The 19,665-nt window shown below is 39.9% G+C and overlaps 2 protein-coding genes across 6 annotated transcripts in view; one reads left to right on the top strand and one right to left on the bottom strand.

Moving 5' to 3' along the window:
- The window catches only part of adgrd1 (adhesion G protein-coupled receptor D1), a 29,658-nt gene extending 19,289 nt beyond the window's left edge, over positions 1 to 10,369 (bottom strand). The window contains exons 1-12 of one of the 2 annotated variants that reach the window (XM_020093630.2): positions 9,916 to 10,369; positions 9,772 to 9,808; positions 9,293 to 9,409; positions 8,734 to 8,832; positions 8,187 to 8,309; positions 7,916 to 8,092; positions 6,213 to 6,470; positions 4,932 to 4,999; positions 4,233 to 4,382; positions 4,063 to 4,113; positions 2,246 to 2,369; positions 1,796 to 1,903 (exon numbers count right to left, since the gene is read on the bottom strand). In XM_020093630.2, the coding sequence (XP_019949189.2) occupies positions 1,796 to 1,903; positions 2,246 to 2,369; positions 4,063 to 4,113; positions 4,233 to 4,382; positions 4,932 to 4,999; positions 6,213 to 6,470; positions 7,916 to 8,092; positions 8,187 to 8,309; positions 8,734 to 8,832; positions 9,293 to 9,409; positions 9,772 to 9,808; positions 9,916 to 9,990 (1,387 nt within the window). In that variant the 5' untranslated portion in view covers positions 9,991 to 10,369. The remainder of the gene's footprint in view (positions 1 to 1,795; positions 1,904 to 2,245; positions 2,370 to 4,062; positions 4,114 to 4,232; positions 4,383 to 4,931; positions 5,000 to 6,212; positions 6,471 to 7,915; positions 8,093 to 8,186; positions 8,310 to 8,733; positions 8,833 to 9,292; positions 9,410 to 9,771; positions 9,809 to 9,915) is intronic. The other variant, XM_020093631.2, reaches the window with a different exon arrangement.
- An 881-nt stretch (positions 10,370 to 11,250) lies between these two features.
- On the top strand, positions 11,251 to 19,342 carry stx2b (syntaxin 2b). Of its 4 annotated transcripts, none has more exons than XM_020093698.2 (11): positions 11,251 to 11,578; positions 11,652 to 11,726; positions 11,809 to 11,908; positions 12,643 to 12,717; positions 12,937 to 13,010; positions 13,218 to 13,326; positions 16,666 to 16,739; positions 16,906 to 17,043; positions 17,263 to 17,373; positions 17,529 to 17,636; positions 17,793 to 19,342. In XM_020093698.2, exons 1-10 carry the CDS (start codon positions 11,549 to 11,551, stop codon positions 17,622 to 17,624), a joined length of 882 nt encoding a protein of 293 aa, XP_019949257.2. In that variant the 5' UTR covers positions 11,251 to 11,548; the 3' UTR covers positions 17,625 to 17,636; positions 17,793 to 19,342. The 4 variants fall into 4 exon arrangements, with proteins under 4 accessions (XP_019949257.2, XP_019949258.2, XP_069380230.1 ...); XM_069524129.1 differs by having other exon boundaries at positions 11,262 to 11,578; positions 12,640 to 12,717; XM_020093699.2 differs by lacking the exon at positions 17,529 to 17,636 and having other exon boundaries at positions 11,257 to 11,578.
- The last annotated feature ends 323 nt before the right edge of the window (positions 19,343 to 19,665 follow it).

The raw sequence follows: 19,665 nt of genomic DNA, 5'->3' as shown, positions 1-19,665 counted from the left end.
AAACTCATAGATGAATGTGAAAGGCATCATGGGCAGAAGGCTGGGAATGTAAAGCGGTCCTGCTAAATTGCTCACAAAGAAGGGAAGTTAATTAACACTGCCTCGAAGCAGCACGCTGGCACTAGCAGGCTAATAGGACGACTGTATACTCGCACAAAAGTGAAATGGAGAGGGGTTGCAGAACACATGGATGTCGGGAAGTCTTATGAAACCTCTTCATGACTTCACCCGGAGTGCAGGGGGTTTGATCCCCCACTCGTAATCTGACCTATCATCCAGTTCGGTGCAAGATAAACAATTAAATTGGAGGAAATCCTAAATGGTCCTGTTCCTCCCTTCAAAGACCCTTTACCAGCAACCCCCAACTAGGACAACAAGAGTGTGCTGATATCAAACAAATGTGCGCTGTGTATGCTACAGGAAAGTTTTTACCCTTCCAAAAATTGTTTCAACAGAATGACCCCCAGGAAGTTCCACAAGAGATCTTGAGGTGGCCAGGAGGAAAGAGAATAAGAAAAAAAATGAAAATATAATAGTGTCCAAACACACCAATGTGTCAAATTCTCTGTATTTAATTAGGATATAAAACCTCCCCTTGGAGCATTTCATACAGCCAGGTATTCAGAGCTATACGAGTTAATTTGGTCCTGGCTGTAATGTGTCAAGCAATGACTTATATTTCATTTCTGACAATAACCATTTCAAGGAATTATTAAAGGGGTTTCTTCTGGTGTTCGTACGGCAACACAGTTGCAACACAGCCAAGGGAATCTGACCTGAACACAAAGTTAAACAAACATAGTTCTAATGCCCACTGTAATTACAGCTCTCCTCTACTCCGCTATGTGAGTCCATTCTTTTTAATGACAGAGGAAAGTGGAGAAAACGTGCTCTCTCTCTCACTCTTTCTGTTTTGAATAAAAGGGTAACTGCCAACAGTAAAGCCATTGCTGGTTTTCTACAGTGCACCATAAAGCTGCACAAAAGCTCTCATGGCACTCCTATCCTACACTGTACACTATGTTAGCACTCTTAAATCTTAGCATAATAAATTACGGGCCAATAACGAGAGTCTCCCTGCTGGACAATTTTCTCTTGGCTGAATCAGAGCACAAATACTGTGCAGCATTCACATTTAACCTAGATACTAGTTTTTTACAGTGGCTCGGCGAGCTCAAGGTGCTACAATTTAGGAAAAAACGTGTAAATATACACAGTGAGATGGAAAAGAAATTAATCAATTTGACAACACAAGCGCGGCAAATGTAAAAATGCAACTAAATACTCACAACACAACGGAAATGACAGTGATGAATATGGCTGAGACACTTTCGCCAATTTAAGTAACCTTAATAACTTAATTCATCTACAAACAGGCTAATGTCATGTTAAAATAGGACTCTCATTTTTATTAGATCCACATGTATTGTCTTTTCACTGTGGAATTGCACATAATGCTAGGTTAACAGCTTTTATCTGCAAACATTATATGACTTGTGATCACAGGGTAAAATAAGCAAAAAAACAACACTAAAGAATTGTCATCTTTAGTGACTTCACCAGTCACAAACCATGCCAACCATGTTCTTTACTTTTTCGTGTCCCCTGGATACAATACCATTGTGTTGTGGTCATATGGTTATTTTGTGAATATTTTTTTTTTTTGTGGAATATTTTGTTGTTTTGTATTTAGTTTTGTGGTGAGTGCGTTTTCTATTTGCTGTCCATCGCACATATTTATTTATTTTTTTTAAAGATTCTGTAGAGAATATATATTTTGCAATATTACACTTACACTGCAAAGTGAGAGCCTCCCCAGGCACAGATATGTAGCTCTTGCCATGTGTAGGGAAGCGATAATGCTGCAGGTTGTAGTTCTGCGGGACCTTCATCAGAGAATAATCTGTGGGGATCACATAGCAGAAAAAGTGAGAACAAACTAAGAATAAAGCAAAAGTGTACCATCCGGTCAGCTTTATCAGGGGAGGGTCAATGATGTCAAGTGACCCTTTGGAAGAAAGACATGAGCAGGCGTAGAAGCAAACAAAGTATTATACAAACAAAAAGATCCACACCCGTGAGAGGCAGCATGGAGGGGGTGGACTCCTGCTTATCTTACCCCATTTCTGCTCTGAATAAGAAAACGAATGATGTCAGCCTGATGCTGTGTGTCTTCCTACCATAACTGTGACCACACACGCTACAAACAGTGAGTCACCTTTTGGGGAGCTAACAGAGTACTGACCTGCAACAAAAGATGTTCCACCCAAGGTGATGAGAGAGTTCGGGTTGGGCTCCAGATTCGTCACCATGTGTTCCATCACTCGGTCCACGGTCTTGATCAGACCGCTGGCCACAGGGGTGGACTGCTGCTCAACAAACATACAACAAATGTCCACAATCAACTGATCAACTGTGACACACTCTGACCTATTAAACTGTGTGGGGCAACTCCACTAATTTCCCACACAAAGGTAATTTCAATTGTGCTATGGCTATAGAGGAACCTCATATCCTTTTTTACACCAAAATTAGAATGTATATGTGTTTTATTTAATGGAGGCATTTGACTGTTTTCACATGACTTTACCTTTCTATTTAGACTTTTAGCTGACGTGCAGACCACTAAAACGGATTTGTCACTTCTCATCTGCTTGTTAGTCTTCCTGTTAGTGACTGAGCTTCTGTGTGAGACACGTCGGTCAGTTAATGTCTTTTGAAAACTTATTATGGGGCTGTGTGACCATTAGCATAATCAGTGTAATAAAAACAAAAGATGTAGCTGCAGTATTTCTGGTTTAATAGCACTGTATTGGGCTAGCGCCATCTGTCATATGACCTGGAAATTAATGCTGATCATACCCTTTCACATTGAAGACAAAAGCCAAGTGTAGTGGGTGTTGGTAGGTTTTTTTTGTCCTGTATTAAATGGGCTCATGGGAAACTGTTATGATGTCATTAGGCTAATCTCAGTTTAAGCTTTGACACTAGCAGAGTCTGTGCAACAAGTGGGGGAGTATTTACAGGTATTTACCAGACGGGAAGGAACATGGAAATCCAGGGTTTTTAGAGAGTAAAAGTCAGGCTATCTTGGCTTCTGTTGCTATAAGGTTGCTCATTATTTATACATTTGCATCTGCAGTTGGACAGTGGCCACTTCAGCTACAAATTACAATTATAGGATAATGTTTAATGCTACAGCTTAGCATACAGCTATGATGCTAAACTATGCCAGAAGTAATACAAGTAGACAAAAGCCATAAAGTCAGTGGATTGTTTGAATTGACACATTACCAGACATTAACTGTATCACTTGGTTAAACCCATCCAAATATGACTGGTCAGCAAAACTCTGAAGTGAACTGAAGTAAGCAGTTGTGCATTGTTTCATATGCAAGAGCATTGATGGATTATTTGTTTCACCCAAAAGTTACATAGGGTCATTCAAGATTATTTAAATATGTAGCATGTGTTATATGACACAAACGTTGCAAATACATTTTAACTGGCTCAAATACAAAACACATACTATCCATTATAATACGGAAACTTGATAGAGAGTGAAATTTTCACCAATCTGATCAGAAAAGGTAATCACAAGATCAAAAGATGGTTTACTGAACACAGAATCTCCTGTCCAACTTTTACATTCTCATGCAAGAACATCTGGTTCAGCTTGCTCGTACAAAAACAAGCATGCTTGTTCTGAGCTGTAAATGTTCTGAAACCACATACTTGCTCAGAATGTCTTTCTTCTGGCCATAATGTGTTTGTATATGAGAGCTGGAAGATTTTGGCTAGGATAAGTGCACGGTACAGGAAGCTGCACATTTACATTCACAGCATTGTGTTGCAGTCAGCAGTACTGTCTTATTAAATGTGTACAGGCAGGCACACTGCCAAATACTGCTATTTTTCCTGGCCCCAGATATGCCAGAAAATATGTTAAAATCTCCAGCTCATAGATCTCTTAAGTGCCTTGGATTAAAGTCTTCACCAAATTGCATATGTTACATTATGTCATGTGTGAGCGTTGCACAACAACAGCGTGAACTCATTTACCTCTGGCAGCCCAGGAGAGGACAGCACTTCTTCCACACTTTTGAGAAAAGCCTGGATGGAAGAAAGTGGAAATCACAGAACTGTTGCGTCATATACAGATAGTTGAGCATTGCAACTTTGTGTGAACTGGTTTTGTAGTGTAAAATATGCGTGCGACTGCGCTCCAGGACCTGCGTGAGGTTGTTGGCAGTGTTGTGAGGAATGGTCCTGTTGGGCAGCACCGTCAGGAAGCCCAACACTGGCATCGGCTCTGGATCCGGGGAGCTTTGGGCCTCCTCACCCTGACTACTGATGACAGGAGGACTCACTGCAGTGGCTCTCTGGGAAGACAGAGTGAGACATCAGGCACCGAATGAAATCGACTATCTGGAGGCACTTTTTCCAACATACACAGGATGTTTGGTGACGGATGAGTTCAGGGGATACTCTTTGGACAAGTCATTTAGTGCTGCTCTTGTTTCGCCTAGTGCCCTACAGGGAGACATTTTCTTTGAGGTATTGAGCAGCTGACTCTGCTTTTTTCTATTTCTTTTCTTATTCATTTTACTGTTCTCCCTCCCAAGCCCTTTAATAAACAGTAGTCTATTCACATGTGTTCTGTTTGTATCCCTTGTCCTCACTCTTCTATCTTCGAAATGAAACAATCGAGACGTTTGTGTTTTTACTGATTCAACAAAAGCCTTCATCTCTCTTCCATGATGAATTTTGTGTTTAGTTTTGGCCCAAAACATGTCTGCAATTTTGTCGTACTATGTGTATGAGGATGCTGCATTTGTAAAGAAAACTTACATTCACAAATTTGTGGACCAATTGTGGTATAACATCATTTTTTTGTATCTGTGCTTTGCTGTCTCAGCTGACACACTTACAACTGTTGGTGTTGTTGAAATGACTTCCTTGGAGGATCTGGGTGTTGTGGCAGAGACAATGGCTTGACCTAGAAAAGACAATAAACAAGGTTTTATTAAAATAGGACAGAAACCTCACTAGTGACCTGTAAGTGTAATTCATTCTTTATCTCTGGTAGGTTTCCCAGTTTAGACAGACGCTGCCTTTTTGTCATTTTATTATTAGGACTTGTGTTGAACTTGACCAGACTCAGCTGCTGTGATGTAGCTGAACTTTCCCTGTGCAGCTTAACGTTTACAAGGATATACCATGTTATGTCATACATAATATTCTGCCATCAGCTTCTGCACAAGGGTAAGGTATATTTTATGTCTTTGCTGTCATTTAATAAAAAATGGCACTAAGTAGCTACCAGAAAATGGCCCTATATGGACATACGGTATCAGTGTGAACCATTGTTGCCCATCTTTGGTCCAATGCAACATTTTATATGAGTGCTCTAGAGAGGTAAAAATATTTTTCTGTAACCATAACACTCATGCTCTTTGTGTCTGGTAATGGTCTGTGGAATATATTGCTTTTGGTAACGACTTTGAAAAAGAAATCGAGGCAGTGCGCACTTTATGTTTCACACACTGTGATCGGTTGAAGCTCCGGCAGCAATAGTTTTCATATAACACCACGCACAATGGGAGAGACAGCATGCACCCTCACTAATCAGTATGTTTGGTACAAAGCATGTATTTCATCCAGCTTTCAACATTTCCTTGAACCTACTGTGAAATTTGGTATTATTATCACACAGCAAACTATGAACTTTGAGTTCTCATAAATATCAACATGTTTTTGTCCATTTATGGCACTGCACATCTGACCATGGGAGGCCAACAGCAAGAGAGCAAAAACAGACAGGAGTGTGGGGGTTTTGTTTGAACGTGTTATAAGCTGTCACTTTGAAACAAAATGATCTGCCCCCTGCAGCCCAACCTGCCTCTGCGCTCTTATACAGTAAATACTTATAAGGCAGAACTATGCGAGCCATGGCACTTATAGGGTCCAAGGTCACAAAACTGTTTTGTGCAAGAAGAGCCATTTGACAAGGAGGAGGTGTATATTTGTACAGTTTAATATCTTGTTGTTATGCATGAACACTGGGGACGGAATGTAAAAAGGAAAAGGACGGAAATTGCTTTTTAACCCCCATTTCCTCAGTGACGAGTCAAGAGGGAGGAAGCATTATAATAGATATGCTATGTCCTAGAATGACAGGAAATACTTTCCAGTAGATTGTGGTTTCCTACCTATCGCTGCGTTGTAGTAGAGCTTAATATCGTCGGGTGAAAGGGCCCTTTCCCAGATGACAAACTCATCAAAAGCGCCTGTTAAATAGTGACCATACGCCCTGTCATTGCCAGTTCCGATGACCAGGTCAGGGTAGGGGTCGCCGTAGTTCGCCGAGACGTTGCCAGCTGTGTCGCCAGCAGTGAAGGTGCCGTTGATGTAGACCTTCAGACCGTCCGTCTTTTTCCATGTGAAGAGAATGTGGGTCCAGTAAGGCCCTGAAAACAAATAATGGAGAATGATGCTTTGTGCAGAGGGAGCTGTTTTACAAAATAGGTCCAGTGAATGTTATGGCCGTGAAAAAGTGAAGAGGAATCATGCCCAGCAAATTCGAGGTAAATTCCAAACCGTCAATGAGTTAAAAAGGTTTGAAAACTAGAGTTTATCTCTGATGTTTATTGAGGACACTTATGAGTATCCGGATATACACCATTCAGCTGTGTTTCAGTTCAGTGAGTGGGACTATGCAGTCACAGTTAGCACGAAACACAAACAGTTGAGGCTGATGGTTTCCCCTGATGGTGGCACTAGATGGAAAGTCCATGTATATCACCAAAGTCATTTTGATTAATCTGATGGTAGCTTGTTTAAAATAGCTCAAATGAATAATCATTAATCAAAGTAGTTGCTGATTCATTTCAATCAACTAATAAATGAATTAACTTGTTCATCCTAAATGTTATATTTGTCCTTGCTGTTCTATGATAAATGCTCCACAAATCCTGAGTCAAACTCGAGGCTGCTCAGGAAGACTGCTCTGGTCCTTAAATCTCTTTACAGTCAACGTTAACCCACAAAGAGAAGAGAACTTTCTTCATCTCGTTTCTCTGAGGTACACAAACAATAAGGAGATTCTCAAAAGACAATACATTCACTGTCTGAAATCACGTCTGCCAGGGGAGCAAAACAACCAGCACACATCTCATTTGTGGTCAGAATATAAAACACATGTGCCACAGACCACCCCCCTTTTAAACAGCTCAACCCTCTCTTTCATTTCTTTATGGCGAGAGTTTTATCTCTGGTGTAACATTCTGAAGACATGGTCAGAGGGCACATCATGCTTTTCCTCCCTCTTGTAAGACACCAAAGAGAGAACTAGCAGATTTTGACAGTATGTCCTCAAAGTTGGACATTTCCGACTCTATGAGAACCAGATGACATTAAATCCTCTTTAACTCAACACATCAACATTGAATTATTGACGCCCCATGAACACAAGCTTGAGTAACTGCTGCAAAAACAAAGGTGACAGAAGTCATTTGAGAGCAAAGTACTGACCGGTTTAAGTCACATCATGTCAAGTCTCATATGGTTTATTCACTTTTGTCAAAACACTTTTCCAAAAAACATTTAATCTCAGATGACTGCAAACTTCATTTTCAGCCAACTCAAGGTATTGGTCAAAGTCTGACCTGTATTATGTTTCACATTTCTAACTCGACCTAATTGAAGAGGGAAATGATCACGTCATTACAAATACATGGTTTTCTTAGGTTTTGTGATTTAGCAAAAAATATTTATGAAACATATTCTTTTCTTGTTAAAACAACTGTCCTGACAGACTTTCTTTTGGGTCAAATTCAATAAAGACACTGATAACAAATAGCCCTTGTATTTTGGGCTATCAAAAGTAATACAAAGGCAGACTGAGTCACAGTACCTGGGACTCTGATGTTGGCCTTCCACCTGTGGTTGTTGCCTCGAGTGTAAAACTCCACATAACCTCCAAAGGGATTAGTGAAGACGGAGAAGCCGTTAGATATAACTTTCCCTCCAGAGGCGACAGCAAAGCGGGACTCGGCCTCATGGTTTTTCCAAAAAAAGGAGAAGGTAATCCCTGGTGAATGATGGAAAATCATTTGTAACCATCGAGACAAGAGACTGAAATGGTTTGGAAATATTATTGTATGCATTAGCTACAGTGCACTCACCCTCAGGACCGCACAGAGTAGGGTCACTGATGCAAGAGTTCTGGTAGTTTCCAAAGTGAAGAAAGGTGCCGCCATTATCTCCATTCAGAAAGATGCCCTTGTTAACCATTCCTTCAACAATGTCTGCGGCAAAGCACAAATCAGGGTCATAAATTTGCTTGAAAATGTGGAGCCAGAAGTTTGACTACAGTGCCAAAATATGTGTTTATTTATCTGCTTGTTCAACAAATAAAACTATGAAAAGACACTTAACAGTAAACCAATCATAAATTGTTCTTCAACTGATCTGCCTTAGTATCTCATAACAAAACATCATAAGCATTAATAGTTGCTTAAACGAATTGGTATTTTGCAATTCTCGTTTGACTAAATGCTGGTTTAATTAAAAGACAAGAATTTTTTTATCTTGCGCTGAACATGCAAGACACTGAACAAGGACAAGAGTATGAAATGCTCAACTCAACCGTGTGTGCATACGGACGACAAACAGAGAGCAGTGGGTGTTGCAGAAATGAATTTCAGTGAGCGGAAGTGATTGGATCCTCACCTACTGTTGCAGAAATGTTAGTGTAGGCAGAGTCATTGGTATACACATAGGAAGAGTTATGTGAGGAAGGGAGCACAGTGTGGTTGTGGATTCTGAGAGCTGGACAAAGACAACGGGGAGACAACAGTGATTCACACCTAAACAGACACAGAACAGGAAACACAGGAGAACAGTGAAAGCAGGACAACAGGAGGGACGTGGTGTGCAGGTATGAGACAGAGTGATGCTGAGCACACGGTGGCAGCGCTCGAAGGAAACTCAGGGACTCCACACATCATGCTCAAGTCTATACCTGATCCCTCATCAACATTTCTTTAAAAACATGATCTAACCGGTTTACTGAAAAAATGGCTGCACATCCATTACTTCACACACCAGATATTTGATCCTTTAATTTCAGTGATAAATCTTGTATTAGTCCTGAGTACATTTAAAAAGCATAATGGCTTAGGCTGAAAGGTGGATGGTGCAAAACAGCTTGAGACCATGCAGAGGGCATCCAGACAAAGACATTTAAAGGTGGTGCATAGAGCTTAAAACTGTTTCTGTATTTACATACTTATGTTACTCCCGTTAACATAACCTGGTCTCTTTCCAATCTGGTCCCACAGCTCATGGATTCCGTCCACAGCATCGAGAGGCCAATAATGTGAGGCCGTGCCCAGCACCTGCAGGCCTGGACGGAGAGTTCACGGGTAAACAAGGATCCAGAAAGAGCTTTTCCCCCCAATCAGCCTTGGATTCATTACTCCAAATCGATTTTCCTGGCACACCGCTTTGGATTTTGGGTGGATTAAAAGATTGATCATAATGAACATGACAGATGTATAAGTTGTTTATTCAACTTTTCTGATTTATGAGACTAGCAGTAAACAAATCAATAAAACCCTCTGGTTGGAAGTTTCAAGAAAGGAAAAAAAGTTCACTGCATATTTTAGTCCATTACAGCTGTATAATGCAACTGTATTTAAATGGCAGTTTAATACACTATGGAGAAATAAAAGCAATGACACTGCACATACAAAAAATCATCACTACCTGGATGCTTCACAGGTTGTACCACTTGAGCATAAACCTGTAAAGAAATTAAATGTATTTATAAAAGCTGCTATATATATATGTATAAAACAGATGATCAGATTATATTAGAAAATGGAACAAAATATTTTTTTATAAGCTTACCTTAATACATGAGACAAAAACTGTAAAAAAGTGGAATCGCAAATAAAATTCCATGGCTTCCTCCAAATGTACCATTTACAGTTTTTTTTCTAAAACAACAGTTAAATCCCCATGTAAAAAAGAATCCTGGAGGAGTCACTCATTATTCCAAGATGTGAAAACTTCTGGTCAGTCCATTTGTCCAAACTTAAAGATAAAAAAACCAGCAAGATGAAAGGAATCAATTTAAAGTTCTGGCAATTGGCAGAAAAACTTAAGAGCGTGTCCTCTCATGATAAAAATGTGAAACCCAACTTCCACTTCCACGCAGAAAACTGTTATCCGTGTTCTTTACTCTCACTTTGAACTAGTCCTTGTTTCTTTGACTTTCTGTGTCTGCATCTGGAAAGAGCAGGGAGTGTGGAGAGGCTCCGTGGAGGCGTGCAGAGCTGCTGGACTGAACGTGGGAAATACAAAGCGTGATGTCATTTTTTTGGATCTTGTGAGGTGGGGCGTTAGAGCTGTGCGTAAAGGGCATTGTTTGTGCGTAATTGGAGATTGAACAGGGAATGAATAAGCTCAAGATCTGCGCAGCGCAATCCAGATATTGTTTGGATAAAGGATGCGCATTGACTCGCGGTTTCGTGACTAGTTTGGGTTTAATAACACGACAACACTCCGAAAACACAACAAATGTTGCTGCTGCTGTTGAATATAGGCAGATCCAGAAACCACTGAGACGCACAGATATATTAAAAGATGAATTTCTACTTTTGAAGTTTTTCCAACAAGAAAAAGAAACACGAATGATCATTATTAATGCTAAAATACCACATACTGTAAATCAAGTAGAAATATTAGATAGGAGTAGTTAACTGATATGTAGGTCAGAACTCTTAAGACTTATCTTCAGTGTTTGAAATCCAGTGATGACTCCCACAGGTGGGAATCAACAGCTCTTCACAGGCTCCCAACGTGACCTTGCATGAATAAAATGGTGAACAGCGCCACCTTATGGGCAAAACTTCAGTGGCCAACCAATAACGCTTATCTATTATTCAATGAACCTTCTCATATGACTGCTTAGTGGTGCGTTCGATCAAAGTCAACTTAACCATCTGATGAAAAAACGGTGTTTTTTTTATGTGATTAAAAAAACGAGAGACGATGAAAACTTTCACTTCTTTTCTGCAGTTTACATCTTTAAGTACGATTGCATCAATTCAGTTTGTTTATCATAATGAATAATTAATTATTACATTCAATAGAGATTTCGATGGACTGTAGTTTCTCCTCCGAGAGAGAGAGAGAGAGGGGGAGAGAGAGAGAGGGAGGTGTGGTGAAAGAAGGCGTTACCCAGGGAAGGAGGTGTTGTGGATCTGTTACGGATCATTTGAGCTCCTGCGGTGACGTGACCCGACCACGAACAGTGACTTTGGATTTGTATTCTTATTTTCGTAGAGCTTTTATTTTTTAAAGCTATATTTGACCATCAGTGTTGACAGGATTCAGACTTTCACACCTGGTGCGCACTCTTCTCCCATTTCCATCGTCCCAGTGACGCTGCTCAGCTCACCTGAGGAGGCTCAGTGTCACACATGGAGGCTGGCGGGGTGTTTCTCTAATCAGGCCTGTGGACGAGCTGAGCGTTGGGATGAAGGATCGACTGGCCGAGCTGACTGCTGTAAGTGTCCTCTCTTCCTTTACTCATAGACGCTGACTGATACATAACCCTGCCTTGGTTTCTGTCCACACAGAGCAGCACACAAGCAGAGGAGGATGTTGCAGTCACAGTGGACAGAGATGGCTTCATGGAGAGCTTCTTCAGGAGGGTGGGTATCACAGGGGGCTTCCAGGGTGTGTGGGATGAGCCAAAATACTGAGAGTGTGGTTGTCCCTCTGGTTTTCACTTAGGTTGAAGAAGTCAGAGGACTCCTTGATAAGATCGCCTACCAAGTGGAGGAGGTGAGGAAGATCCACAGCATGATCCTGACTGCACCCAACCCTGATGACAGTAAGTGTGTCTTTGAGAGGAAGAAAGAAAACACTCACAATGGGATGGAGGTAGAGGGGCATCTGGATTTCAGCGCTGTATTTCAGGGCTTCATTTATCTTGAAAAGTGTTTGGCAAGGCTTTGGCTTTTGAGACTTAGAGAGAAAATGTAACAAATGTCTCACTTCCTTTGTTACATGTTCCTCCTCATTGTAAATGACTGACTGGCTGCCAGGAAACCTGTGAAAGGAAACCGCAATGTTTCCCCCCCTAAAAAATCTGACAAACCATTTTGGTCTGAGCATTGACTTGTTCTGTGAAGGAGTTTTAAACATACAGTGATTTAAACATGCACAGATGTTTGTAGGTATCTGTAAAACAACTATTAATGTTCCACTCTCTTGAAAGTAACTGTTTCAACGTTAAACTATGAAATTATTATTTAAAGCTTTATGACTGGACCATATGTGGCCATTTTCAGTGTGTGAGCCGAGGACCCTGAAAAACTATAAATATAACATATACGAGTGTTTTGGGATCCATGACGTGGTACTGGTCAACAGGTAAAGACGCACAAAGGTTGTGCTGTGTGATCTTTGCAATATTCCCACTGGGCCGTTGCCAAGTTACGAGATGTAATCACGGTAAATCCAATATTTACAGGAGGGTCACAAGTGATTACCTGGATGCCATCTTTTTTTTCTCACAGTCAATGTGTTTCCTGTGTGTGTGTGTGTGTGTGTGTGTGTGAGAAGGAACAAAGGATCAACTGGATGCACTGACCAACGATATCAAAGGGAACGCCAACGTGGTGCGAACAAAATTAAAATGTGAGCGGAACCGTAACATAATGAAGCACTTTTCATATCGGCTTCTTGCTTTTGATGTTTTTATTTGTCCTCTGTATGAAGCACTTTGTAACAGCAGTTTTGAAAAGTGCTATATAAATAAAGTTACTATTATGATTATATTCATTAACAACACAATACAAAATCTGATGTGGTCTGGTCTATTCTGTAATGTTATATCATAACTGTCTCCCTCTGAAGCCATGGAGCAGAGTATGCCCAAAGATGATGCAGCCAACAGATCCTCTGTTGACTTCAGGATCCAGAAAACACAGGTATGGAAACATATTGATGACTGACTACTTCCCAAATTTGATCTGTTTCACCCATTTATTAGTACATGAATATTCATGAAGAAAGAGATTATGTCTTGTGTGGATATATAATATATATATATGTATATATTGGTAATACAAATCACCAAGTCAAATGAATTCGTCAAATGCCTCACCCTCTGTCCTTGTGTTTTCACTTGTTCCTAGCACACAGTGCTGTCCAGGAAGTTTGTGGAGGTCATGACCCAGTACAATGAGACGCAAGTGTCCTTTCGGGAAAGAAGCAAAGGACGGATCCAGAGACAGCTGGAGATAAGTGAGTGACAAATAACGGGACCACTGGCCCTTCATGAGGCCACAAATTATGGGCCATAATGAATTTCAGGCAACACTCTTTGATGCTTGAGCAGGAATATAAATGATATCAGTTGGTCGTGCTGACATGAAATAGTCCTTACACGCAGCTTTGGCCTGGATGTGGTCACACGTAAAAGATTTGTGAGTGCCAGACTTGTAAATCCAGAGATAAAAAGAGTGACAAATAAAAGCCTGAGGCGCTGATGGGACAGGATCCAGGAAACAGACAACACCGGTTTCCTCCCCTGCTTCTCTGGACACAAACCTGACTGTTGATAAACACACCAGCAGCAGGAAGGGAAATAATTTCTCTCAAATTTCTTCAAGATGTCAAGGTTTTTCATTTAAAAATGCTTAAGTCACAATTGATCACATCAAAACATCTGACTTTAAATGTCGTGTGAGTTTTTAAATGAGGAGTATTAGGACTGATCACAGAATAGAAATACAATGAAGCACTAGAAAATTATATAAAGATATAAACTACATCCTCTCAAGCCAGAATGTGGATTACAACAAGAACATGATGTGTAAAGTAGCAGTATTTGTGTCTGTAGAAGCATAAACTATATCTAGTCAAACAGATTTACCACCAACAACATACACTATAAATATATTAGTATAGGATTAGATTATTAGTTTTAACTTGTGTTAAGTGAATTTGACACAACTTTATATTTCTCACAATTTCTTTAATAGTTTGTTCGGTCATCTTGGTGCTAAACGATGGTGACAAACAAATGCAAAAACATTGTGTATCAGGTGCATTGTATTATGTGTGTATGAGTAACATGAGACAATAGTGAAAGGCAAAAAATAGGACTCCCACAGTCCCTGCGGCCAGCATTAATGAGAGGCTCTAGTTCTCCACTGCAGGTGGAAGAGCCCGATACTTCACTGTGTTTACGTTGCCCGGGCAACGGGCAAAGGGCTCAGCGGCCTGTGTAACAGTACTTCACCTGTCTTTGACACAGCCACACCAACCGCGGCCCGTGCTGTCGCAGACTTACAACTTTCATTCACAGTGGTCAGAGGCGATACCTGTCGGCCTTGATGTCTGCCGGCAAGCTGTAACAGTGCTGTGCTTTATTGTGTCCCAATATCCGTCTCTCTGGGGAGTAGCTATAGCGAAAGGTGTGTGACATACAGCGAGCACCTGTACACAGCTCAGTCTCTCCAGGGAGGGTGTTGTACAACAGGAGGCATGGCTTCAGGAAAAGAAAGCTTTCTGTTTATAGCTTTTTAGCAGCTGTTTCTTTACGAGGGGTGTGGGGTTGCTTTGTTCCTCATAACCTCATAGTCACAAGTGCATTCCCCTTAACCATAAATAATCAGAACCAGCAGGAGCTGACTACAATTAGACATCACATTATTTAAATTAATAGTCATCTAATAAATGTGGAAATGAGATTTAGATTGCGGACATTGTTTTCTTAGCATGTATTAAAAATCTTGCAGTGACTCACTTCAACCTAATTCTTAGTGTACCTTACTTTTACATGGCAGAATGTATGACTGGGCCATATAGCAAAAAATCATATCAAGATGTGAATAATTGTCAGGATAAATGTCACTTTATTATTTCTTTTTAGACTGGTTTTCGCTCCTGAGTGAAGGTTGTGCATGGTTTAATCTCTTCTTTATGAGCAGAGAATGTTAAACACTTGGTAAACAGCAAAACATGTTTTAAATCTGAAATAGATCAGTTGTGCTTTATATCCTCTCACTGTGCTGCCCAATGTATAAGCATTATATCGATATAGGACTTTTGTTATATTGCTATTGATGGTCATTGATTATCATTTTACATTTGGAATAAAATCCCAATGTGTTGAACTCAGCCCTGTGTTTGTAGCTATGTCCTGCGGGTGGATCACAAATGACATTTTAATTTGTTTAATAAATCAGTGGAGCTACAATGAGGCCTCTTCTTCTCCTCAAACAGCAAACTTAATACACAGCAGCTTGCCAACACTGCCAGACAAATGAATCACCCTGGGATTAAACACACATCAGGATGTGCCGTACCACATATTTGTTGTTTACATTAGTGCTAACACTCCCCACACTGGGAGATTTGTCTATTAAATGCCAGAGTCATGTTTTTTTAATTGTTTTTCAAGTGTGCTACATGAATGATGAGCACAAGATCACAAGTCTCTAATTAAAACAGGGTGTGTTTGATAAATAATCTTTTAATCTTACACAGACCTCAGTCCACTCTCCCTGCCGTCTACAATGGCTGCAGCCTATTCTCTATAGACGCTTTACTTGAGCCCTGTGAATTATTCTCTGTTGGCCTACATCATGTCTCTGAGCCAGGGGGGACGACAGCCTCTTCATTTTTAAATGTGGCCTGGCTGCAGCGTCTTTTGATGTGAGATTATTATTTCTTTTATCATTAGGAACCAGATTATTACACAGCCCTGATACACTCCATGGTTGAGGTTTTAATGTTCTTCTTAGCAGAATATTAAAAAGAGAGAAAGACCAACATCTACAGTTGTATGACGAGACACAATTGCATTTGCATGTCTTCCACTGCATCCATGACCACATCCCATTGTAAAATATTTATATTTTATATTGCACATTGTTAGCAGAGTGTACCCTGGCACTTCTTTTCGATACAAAGCAAAAAATTGGAGAGTAACTATAAAGCACTGCAGTAAATAGGGAGAAATTCTGGTAGAGTTTTTTTTGTCAAACAATAGTAATAAAATGAATGATGGATGAATTTCTTTTTGCTGCTTCAGTTTTAGGTCCTGTTTCAGTCCTGGCTCACCAACATATTGTTATTATTTATAGGGAAACTTAATCAGACAAGACAGACAGACCCATTGGTATTGTTATTAGTAACTTAGAAAGTATACAAAAGCACACACATCCAAACTTGATAAACACTAGTTGTTGGACAGGAGTGACGGAAACCAGAAGATGGGAAATGTCCCACAAACAAATTTATTTTACCTACCAGGTAGGTACTGTTTCGGGCATGTTTGGAAGAAGGGCTTGTACCCAAAATGTTTTCTACCCAGGAGGTAGAGTAAAAAAGTTGGAGCATCAACTGGTGTGCAGACATTTCTTATCTTCTGATTGTTATTAATGCTTGTACTTTTTTTCCATTGATGAAAAATAACATGATTTTATTTTATATTTTCCTCCATGTTTAACATTAACATTTGATTTTAAGTATAATATTTTAAGTACTCATAGTTGGCTGTGATCAATTTAAAAATGTGCTTTTGCAAAGGAAAGAGGAATTAATCAAATAATGATTTCTTATTTTATTGTTTAGCTGGAAGAGTGACCACTAATGAGGAGCTGGAGAACATGTTAGAAAGTGGAAATCCATCCATCTTTACATCTGATGTAAGTTCTATTGCAGAAATAATGGCTGTTACTGCCATCTAGTGGTGGTGAAGAATCAAATTATCTGGGGTGGGGTAGTGAGATTCAACACCTTTTTCATTCCTCCACACATGTATAACAGTTTACTTTTGGATAAATTATTTGACTTTGTTTCTCTCTTCCTCAGATCATTTCTGATTCCCAGATCACGCGTCAGGCCGTGAACGAGATAGAGTCTCGACACCAAGACATCATTCGTCTGGAGTCGAGCATCAGAGAGCTCCATGCCATGTTCATGGACATGGCAATGCTGGTAGAAACTCAGGTAACAGGAGTCCCTGGAAAATGTCCAGAAAATTGGGAGTGGACAATAAAGTTTGTCTCTCACATATGAAGAAAGCAGCAGGAGATTGTCCGTGTTAGAAACCTTCATTACCACAGGAAAATGTCTGGAACATTGTCTTGGTACCACCAGTACCAACACAAAACCCAATAAATTTGGTAGACACAAAATACAAAAACTTTCTGATCATCTCATTTACAGGGGGAAATGGTTGACAACATTGAGAAGAACGTCTCCAACGCAGCCGAATACATTCTCCGTGCAAAGGAAGAGACCAAAAAAGCAGTGCGATACCAGAAAAAATCCCGGAGGGTATGTGGTCCTTCTAAATTACGTCTTGAATAAAAATATCTGTAAATCTGTGCTATACAAGATGTCCAAGTCATGTATGAACACTTTGTAGCCTTTTTCATGGTACCTTCGTTTTTAGTTGAAGGTCAAATAACCACCTCTTCTTCAATTGACAGAAATGCATCATCCTTGCCTTTGCTCTGTTGATCCTGCTTGCTGTCATTGCACTAATTGTTGGCCTGTCTGTTGGACTAACCAAACGTCCTGTATGAGTCCTGTGTGAGGTAACGACACTGCCACTTGCACAACTTCCATTCCTCAAACCTAGCATTCATCTGTCCATCCATACCCATGAATCAATTCATGTCTCTTAGCCGTTGACTGATATAAAGGCTTTTTAAATACCTTTTTCGACTCATCTTTTCTTCTCCTTTTGACAGAAACGTCTCTGCCTTGCCACGTGTGTGGCTGGAGGTTTCCTATTTTTACTCATCATAATAGTCGGAGTCTTTGAGTGATGGATTTCATGGTTTGCAGCCTGTCAGCACTGTGGGCACTCCTGTAGTGAAGGGGCAGGGAGCAGTTCTACACAGGTAGAATACAGCGTCCTGCACATATTCCTTTGCCTTAGCTGTTTTATAATGAACACTGACAGCACATCACATCCATACACTGGTGTACATTCTCTGTTGCTGCCAATTTTCATATTGTGTACCACCTTCAGACATTTCTTTATCTAATGACTGTAAAGGAATAGTTTTACATTTTTACACTCCTTGCAGAGAGAGGTAGATGAGACTAGTGGTTTCATTCTCATGTCTATATGAAGCTACACCACCAGGAGCCTCATACCTTAGCTTCACAGACTGGAAACAGAAAGCAGCTAGCCTTACTCTGTCCAAAATGGGGCCCGGCCAATATATAGGTCAGCTGACAAAAATCAGTCGATATGAGCCTTTCACTGACAAATTGATATCAACATTTATATTCGCTGATATGAAAGGTTATTTATACAGATAAAACAACAATGCTGAAAAGATGTGCACTTATATAGAATACATTTTATGTATTTTTATTTCAATTTGTGTTTTTTTGTGATAAAGTTTATGGTTAAACCATAAAATATCATGGCTCAGTTACATTTCTTTGTCATAAGAATTGAAATCTTCGACATCAGTCCACGAAAATTCATACTGGCCAGGTGTAGTCCAAAGGTTACAGAACACTTTACATATAAAGGTTTTATGGGGGATTATTATGTGCCACACTATTTCTTGTGTATTTCAGATGTAGTGACTTCCTGGACTCTTCCTGTTTACTGGTTGGCCAGGCAACAAGTAGCATCCCCAGGAAGTCACTGGTGTCAGTACATCCATACAGCCCTCCTAAAAAACTACAATGAGTCACGTAAAAAACATCCAAGATATATCACGTTAGAGGTGCCTTTTGGGTAATTTTGTTACCTGTGGGCAGAGCCAGGCTGTTTCATTAATGCTAAGCTGTTGACTGCAGCTTCATATTTAGTGTATAGACATTGGAGTGGTATCAGTTTTCTTATCTTGTTTTTGAAGAGAAAAATATGTGTGTCTTTACTATAGCTTAGAGTACCATACTGTATAATCCTTATGTTCTCCTGTTCTATTGTATATGTACTGTTTTCATGGGAACTAAATGTAAAGCTACTACAGCAAGGAATCTCGCTATATTAATCAAATGGAAGTCATTAATTGATTGAATAGCTCTTACAAAGTGCCTTCTTGACATTTAATATGGAACTTTAACTTATTGAATTGTACTTATCATGATCAATGTGTGTGATGACTGAAATACTAGTTGGGAAAAGGTCATGCTGTAAAATAGGACTTCAAAATTTCAAGAGCACACATTTTCATTTCAATACATTTGATTCTTTTCTCATGTTTTTAGGTTTTATCTTGTATTTTATACATAACAATTCAGTCAGGTGAATAAAAAGAAAGAGTAAAAAGGTCCCTGCAGATTGCGTGTTGGTTTGTTTACTTTCATACTGCCATACCAAGGTTGATAAAGGTGAACAAGATAATTTAAATTGCAAACCTCTGAATCAAGGTTATTTTCTCTGTTCTTTAACAATCCAAATGTTTGGAGATTCTAGTTATATAGTGGGGAGCAGAAAGAAACTGAGGGTGCTGTTTACTTCAGGACTAATTAGCACTTTGCACGAAGCGCTTGACTTCCGTGTAATCAACCAAACAAGATTAGTGAAGAAAGTGGAAGCAGGTCCCTGGAGGGCAGGCTCTTTCCTCTCTATGAATCAGATCAAAAGAAAACTTC

Source organism: Paralichthys olivaceus, chromosome 4 (genome assembly GCF_024713975.1).
Source record: "Paralichthys olivaceus isolate ysfri-2021 chromosome 4, ASM2471397v2, whole genome shotgun sequence".
In the NCBI taxonomy this organism is placed as follows: domain Eukaryota; kingdom Metazoa; phylum Chordata; class Actinopteri; order Pleuronectiformes; family Paralichthyidae; genus Paralichthys; species Paralichthys olivaceus.
Note: the sequence above shows the minus strand (reverse complement) of the source record. Positions and strands in the feature narration are given on the sequence as shown.